The following is a 7,432-nucleotide window of genomic DNA, read 5'->3' as shown; positions in this document are numbered from 1 at the left end:
TGTAATATACACGGGAGGATGAACACTAGTAGATTCTTACACGAGGCTCTGGAGATTGCACTGTGGGTTTTTCAAAGCATCAGTCACATATTTTATTCCATCATCTCCCAAGATATTGTCCGCCAAGCACAAATGTGTCAACCTTTTGTTGTTGATTACAGCCAAAGAAAGATCCTTACAACCAGCTACTGTGAGGCCACAGCTTTCTAGGCTGAAGGAGAAACACAGGAAGGGAGCAGTCAAATCACAAAGTTCCTGTTTCTCCTCTCCTTTGTAGGGACACTAGCTGGTACTTATACCCCCTATACTTCTACCATAGAATCAAAATGCCACTGCAGCTATGTACAGAGAAGAAAAGGAGGAAAACAGTAAAAATAAGCAGTCATGAAGAAAAGCAGCATTTAAAAGCCAAATAGAAGAGGAAGCAATGTAGAGTTCATGCAGAGTTCATGTAGAGTTCATCCAGGCTTGACAAATGAGCCAAGTGGTATCAAGGCCCATGCAGTTTGCCCTATCAGCTCTTCACTAAGCCACACCAGGACCCCAGGAAAACAAATCAGCAAAACTCACGACAGTCTCTCTAGGTGACACTTGGGATGTCCTAAGGCCTCACACAACAGCTTGATTCCATCATCCAATAGGTGATTGGTCGACAAATTCAGAAATCTCAGGCTCTGGCTTCTGAGGAGAGCCTTAGAGATATTTAGGCAGCAAACTGTAGTTAGGTCGCAGGATTCCAAGCTGGAAAACAGTGCAGAAGAGCAGAGGACCCTCCTCAGAGAAGAGCTATGACCACACTCACCAGCTAGAGGGTGTTGTCTCCCAGGCTTTGTGACCCATTCTGAAGACCAGCTTCCCTCCATGGAGTGAGTTCCCTCCATGGAGTGAGTGGAGGGGTAGGAGGCTTATCTCTTCTATCCCCACCTCCCCTATTTCCTATGAAAATACATATTTATTATTTGAGAGGGAGCAAAAGCATGCATATAGGGGAGGGAAAAGAGAAAAATCCTTAAGACCCCCTGCTGAAGGGCTTGATCCTACCACCCTGAGATCATGACCTGAGGAAAATCAATAGTCGAATACTTAACTGACCAAGCCACCCAGGTGCCCTCCTAAAAAATATTTTTAAATGACAATCTTTTTTTTAAACTAGGAGACATTTCCTCCAACTACATACAACATGGAAGGTGGACTGAAGGGCATTGCGTCCTACCACTCTGACTTCTGAAACAAATGGGCAGAAGTCAGGAGCCCAAGTTGTGATTCCCACAGTAGCAGCCCACTTACTTATACATGGGAGTTAGTTCATGTTTTATGAGGAACCCAGTCCTTAAGAGTAAAAACAAGAAGTGAATCAAAAATAATACAGTTTCAAAAATAAAGTAGGGAGGGGCGCCTAGGTGGCTCAGTTGTTAAGCATCTGCCTTCAGCTCAGATCATGATCCCAGCGTCCTGGGATCCAGCCGGCATCCCGCTCCCTGCTTAGCAGGAAGCCTGCTTCTCCCTCTCCTGCTGTGTCCCTCTCTGTCAAATAAATAAATACAAACTTTAAAAAAAATAAGTAAAGGAGGGGAGCAGAAGAAGAAAGGAAAAAGTGCGTGTAGAGTCCACACTTTTAGAAACTCCTATATTTAGAGACCGCTTGTCCTGGGAGAAGGCAGGGCCTGATACCAGCTCTTAGTAAGAGGAGGCAGGGGGCAGCAGGTTCTAGGAACTTGGGAGTTGCTCTAGTTACTTCTTTGAATCAAACACTTACCAACTTAGTTCCTCAGGAATTGGTTCTCTTGCTCAAAATAAGGGTGTGCATAGGTAGGAAAGAGAAGCTCCCTCCTCAGTCCCGAATTAGACCTCAGTGGATGACTTAGGATACAGCCTAAGGCTGAAAACCCCAACTTGCCCTGAAAAAGTGTTACGGACTGAACTGTGTTCCCCAAAATTCATGTTGAAGGCTGAACTCCCAATGTGACTGTATTTGGAGACAAGGCCTTTAAGGAGATAATTAAGGTTAAATGAGGTCATAAGTGGAGACTCCTGATTCAACAGGACTGGTGTCCTTACAAGAGAGGCACCAGGAATGGGCACACACACACAAAAGGCACGTGAAGGCACTGTGAGAAAGGGGCTATCTACAAGCCTAAGAGAGAAGTCTCACCAGAAATGCATCCTGCCTGCACCTTTATCTTCAACTTCCAGGCTCCAAACCAAGGAATAAATTGTTCTGCTTAAGTCACCCAGTCCGTGGTATAGAGTGATAAAAAGGGGTGGGGGGAGGGCAGGGGAAACACCTGGGTGGCTCAGTTGGTTAAATGCATGCCTTTGTCTTGGGTCATGATCCCGGGCTCCTGGGATCCCATGGAGCTTCCTGCTCCACAGGGAGCCTGCTTCTGCCTCTGCCTCCCTCTCTGTCTTGCATGAATTAAATAAAAAAAAAAAAGTTAGATTGAGTCTGCTTATCACTGCCCCCACCCCTTACCATTAGTGCATTCTTTCCTGAAAGCATTCAAAGATGCAATGAATACACATATGGCTGCACTTAAATATGAAAAATTTTAAATCCTTATAAATTCTAGGTTTTTTAAATTTAGGAAATGGAGAGATGGAACTGTACAATGCGGGGAGGGGGGCAGTCTTCAGTATGGGGATGGGACCAGTTAAAAGTCCAATCAGGAGGAAATCACCCTTAATCTACTGATTGTAGATTCCATATTGTGAAAATAAATTGAAGCTGGCCTGATGAACAGCAAATCAGGGCTGTAAATGTCTATTTGGATGGATAAAAGTCTCAATTACAACAAAAATAACTCACAACTTACCTCAGATTCTGTAGTTTACACTCTGGATGTTTCAAGGCTTCGCATAATGACTTTACTCCATTGTCCCCTATATCACTCCCTTTCAGGTCAAGGTGCATCAGATTCTGGTTGTCAATCAAAGAATTAGCAATATCCTGACAACCACCAGGGAAAGAAAGAAATCTCAACCTTCAGAGGAAAAATATGCAGGAGGAATTACAAAATTATCTCTGTCCTATTTACAGCATTCCCTTGATCTTCAAATCCAACTCTTTGATATCTAAATAGTCCTGTTATTTCTTATCTTACTTGGAGTTTCTCTTATTTCACGGATGGTTATAAATCGGTTTCAGGAGGTTTCTTAGTAAAACAGCTGGGTTACAACTTAGATGTCCATTATATCCTGACAACTGATATTCTCAACTTATTTTGACCTTGGAGAAAAAGAAGGTGGTAACATCAGGAAAAGCAGAAAGGTAGTTTCTGATCTCAATTTCAATAGAAACTACCGGAATAATGGGGGGATATTCCAAATATTTCAATTACAGCATTAGTTCACAATATTTATTTTAAAGATTTTATTTATTTATCTGACAGATGGAGATCACAAGTAGGCAGAGAAACAGGCAGAGAGAGAGGAAGAAGCAGGCTCCCCGCTGAGCAGAGAGCCGGATGTGGGGCTCCATCCCAGGACCCTAAGACCATGACCTGAGCCGAAGGCAGAGGTTTTAACCCACTGAGCCACTCAGTCACCCCAGTGCACAATATTTAATCCTTTAAATAACCCAAGGTGAGTTCATAGTTAATATCAAGTGTTTGATGTGCATCATTAGCAAAACATATTATTGCAAAATATGCTGTCATCTCATGGACTCTGTTAGATGTACAGAGATAGCCCAAAGCTAAATTAAATACACCCATCTTTCTTCCTAGTTATCTGCTACTCAGGCACTGTTAGCTATATCTGATTTTTTTTAAGTGCCTCTGCTAGCCCACAATGCCCAGCATGTTCACACTTCTAACTGTTCAAAACATCCCTTTGTAATATCACCTCTCTCCCCTTTTGTCTACCACCTACCCCTCACCCTCACCCTCCTTCAGGCCAGGCATAAGAAAACAAAACTTTCACCTATTTACAGCACTAGCCATCATCATCTGATAAAAATGCCTAATGTAGGGGCATCTGGGTGGCTCAGTGGGTTAAAGCCGCTGCCTTCAGCTCAGGTCATGACTCCCAGAGTTCTGGGATCGAGCCCCATATCGGGTTCTTTGCTTGGCAGGGAGACTGCTTCCTTCTGTCTCTCTGCCTACTTGTGATCTCTGTCAAACAAATAAATAAAATCTTTTAAAAAATGCCTAATGTACTTATTAAATGCAAACTGAAAATGCAATTTCATGTGTTAAGGAAAAGGGACTTGAGAAAGGAAGGCCACTCTATGGTGGGAAAGACTAAGCTGCCTTCATGGTGTTGTCCCCCATGGAGCCCTCACATTCTAGAAGAGGAATCCATTTAGCCCAAAAGAAAGCAATAGCTCTTGTTAGGGGTTTAGACTGGTGACATTCATGGAAAGGGAAATGTAGGGGAGATGTCTGGGGGCAAAGGAAGAGGATTTCCTGGAACCCCTTAATCAGGACTTCTGCACAGTCACGTACATATCTACGTGCAAAACCAGGCCAAATCTTATTACTTGGAACCTAAGGACAATCTCACTAAAAACATGGAGGTTCCAAGGAAAATACTTAGGGGGAAGCCTGCCCACCTCAAAAAAGAACATCAATTTCCAGTACTAATGATTTGTTCAGCACTCGGTACATATTCCTGAGCACTGATTACGCACAAGTTACAAGCACTAATGGATGGCCACTGAGTACAGGCATAAGTAGGATCAGTTCCAGCTCCCAGTACAGTCAGTGGACAAGGGGAAAGATGTGTAAACCAGCCCATGTAAATAAGTGATAGGGTCTGTAGAATCAAATTAAGGCATAATAATGACTGAAATAGCAAATGTTGGCAAGGATGAGGAGCAACAGGGACTTTCCTATACTGCTGGTAAACCTGAAAAATAGTACAACCACTCTCAAGAGCTAGTTGGCAATTTCCCAACAGTTAACACCCATCTGTGAACTAGCAATTCCATTCCGAAATACTAGCCCAAGAGATGAAAACCTGTGTCACACAGAAAAAAATGTGTCCGAAGATAGTCCTAGCAGCCTTATTTCATAATGGCGCCAAACTGGAAACAGCCCAGGGTTCTATTCAAAAGAGAATGCTGGAGTCGGTCTATCATACAATGGCAGGTGTATCAATAATGAACTACTGAAGCATACAACTACCTACATGGGTAAATTTTTTTAAGTATCATGTTGAGCAAAAGAATACTGACACAACAAGTACATACTGGCCATATGAAACAATCTCAATCATTTACAGGAACAGAACAAGCTAACCTATAGCAATAAAAGGTTAGAAAGGGGTTGCTCCTGAGACTGGATAGGGTAAGAAAACTGAACAGAAGTGAGTAGAAGGAAATTTCAGGTGATATGTTTTCTATCTTATTTTGAATACTGCTCACAATCATCAAAAAAAAAATACTGTACACAATCATCAAAAAAAAAACCCAGAAAACAAAATAAAACAAAAATGAGATACATCTGTGTATTTTATTAAAAGAAAACTACTCAATAGAAAAATAAAACAGTATGCTCCAAAACTCACCTTTGAAATTGCTGTTGAACTGCCTAGAATGCCTTATCTCTTTGTTGTTCTTCATCTAGGAAATTCCTTATCAAGCCTCAAAACCCAGATGTCGACAGCTGCTACACTCCATGCAATCTTTCCCAGAAGAAGCTAGTTATGCCCCCACATCCCCAGAGATTTCCACTGTGGTGTTCTTAGAGTATTCTACACAGAGGATTTTAAGTATTTATTACTGGATCTACCTAATAAGTAGCAGCAAGAGGTGGGCCAAAGAAAGAAGTTGAAATAACTCCACAAAGTGTTCTCATGCCGAACTTACGATAGTTTTTGTAGTTTACAGTTTGGATGCCTCAGTTCTTGATAAAAAGTCTTCATGGCTAATTCACCGAGGTTGCTATGACACAGTTCCAGTTCTCTCAAGTGCTCATTTGTATGAAGCACAGAACAGAGATCTTGCCAACAATGAGTAATGTGACCATCATCCCTTTGCCTAAACAATCAAGAAAAAAAAAAAAAAAGACAGGTGTAGCTCTTTCAGCCCATGCAAATCTCAGAAGATGGTATCAGGTGGAAGTAAGCTATTCTGGAAATGGCGAGTGCACCATTGCCAGCCTGGCATTGGCACAGTCCCCCAACAGTCTTCCTCTTGGCACTCCAAGAGGCTTTGTTTGCTCAAAAACTCCCTCACCCCTTCAACACACAAAGTTACACTAGAGAGACTTTGTTTTGGAGGACGAGACTTAGGAAGGATGACAGAGGTCTTCAAATGTCCAAAAAGCCAGTATCAAGAAGAAAAATAATCTAAGAGCACAAAGAGTGAGTATAGGAGTAGTGGGTAGAGATCCAGACACAGGGGTTGAGGTTAAGAACCACAGGTTACGAGCTGCAGTTCTCCAGTGTACTAGACTCCTGACTTTAGGTAAATCACATCAGTGCTATGAACTTTGAGCTTTCTTCATCTGTGAAATGGGAATTCTGTCTCCCTTCATGGGATTGTGAGGATCTAATAGTCAAGTTAAGTGCACACACAAAAGCACTCTGTAGATTTGTAAGTATTAGGCATACTTTCAATAAGCTTGTTATAAACAAAGGTTAATAAGGAGCAAAACAGATCGCCTTATAAGCGTAAGCTCTGGAACAAAACAGTCCTGAGCCCTAACTCTGCCATTTGCTAACATGGGTGATTCTGGCAGTGCTACTAACTTATGTTAGTATGTCTCCACTGCTGCTCTTTGAACAATGAAGATAATGGTATCTATTTCTTAGGATTACTGTGAAGATTCAGTAGGACAATCTATAGAAAACGCTTGGCAAATGTTTTCCACTGTAAATGCTTACAACTGATAGCTGCCCTTATTCATATTAAAATATATAAAAATCTAGCATGTTGCTTTATACAAACAGCTCCTGTAGGAAAGGGAAGAAGTATCTTTTTCCTTGTGCCCTCCTAGCTTCTAGAGGGGCCCTGTAAATTGGACTGACAAATGACAGATTAATAAGAGAACAGCATCCCAGTTATATTAGCATGTGCATTGTGGATGCACATGGGTGAAATTAGTGAGGAGTAACTTAAAGGGTTAGGTAGAATTTGGAGTTTATATAGTTAATTTAGCAGGAAAAAGGCAGGGGGAGAAAAGTCACTTGTAGAAAAACAAATGACTTGTTGGAAAGATAAATGTACCCTAAAGAAAAAAGATGAGACATGATAGTTTATGACAGTGTCTGTCTGGTTATGGGGTCAACTTCTGTCTCTAAGAAGAAAGTAGAGAAATTGCTTCCAGGGAGGGGATTTAAGACAGTTGAGTTCTTTTTGGAGGCTCTGCTTCTAGGCAGGTGAGGCATTTCAGGAACTCATATGCCTTCAGCTCAAAATACTTAAGGGGATGCCTAAGTGGCTCATTTGGTTAAGCCACTGCCTTTGGCTCAGGTCATGATCCCAGGG

At 41.9% G+C, this 7,432-nt stretch overlaps 1 protein-coding gene across 1 annotated transcript in view; it reads right to left on the bottom strand.

Annotated features, from left to right (window-relative positions):
• The window catches only part of LOC116598947 (zinc finger protein 215-like), a 110,123-nt gene that overhangs the window by 15,632 nt on the left and 87,059 nt on the right, over positions 1-7,432 (bottom strand). The window contains exons 8-11 of the mRNA XM_032358470.1: positions 5,810-5,980; positions 2,814-2,981; positions 571-741; positions 41-211 (exon numbers count right to left, since the gene is read on the bottom strand). Of these exons, the coding sequence (XP_032214361.1) occupies positions 41-211; positions 571-741; positions 2,814-2,981; positions 5,810-5,980 (681 nt within the window). The remainder of the gene's footprint in view (positions 1-40; positions 212-570; positions 742-2,813; positions 2,982-5,809; positions 5,981-7,432) is intronic.

Source organism: Mustela erminea, chromosome 9 (genome assembly GCF_009829155.1).
Source record: "Mustela erminea isolate mMusErm1 chromosome 9, mMusErm1.Pri, whole genome shotgun sequence".
In the NCBI taxonomy this organism is placed as follows: Eukaryota; Metazoa; Chordata; class Mammalia; order Carnivora; family Mustelidae; genus Mustela; species Mustela erminea.
This window is presented reverse-complemented; position numbering and strand designations above follow the sequence as displayed.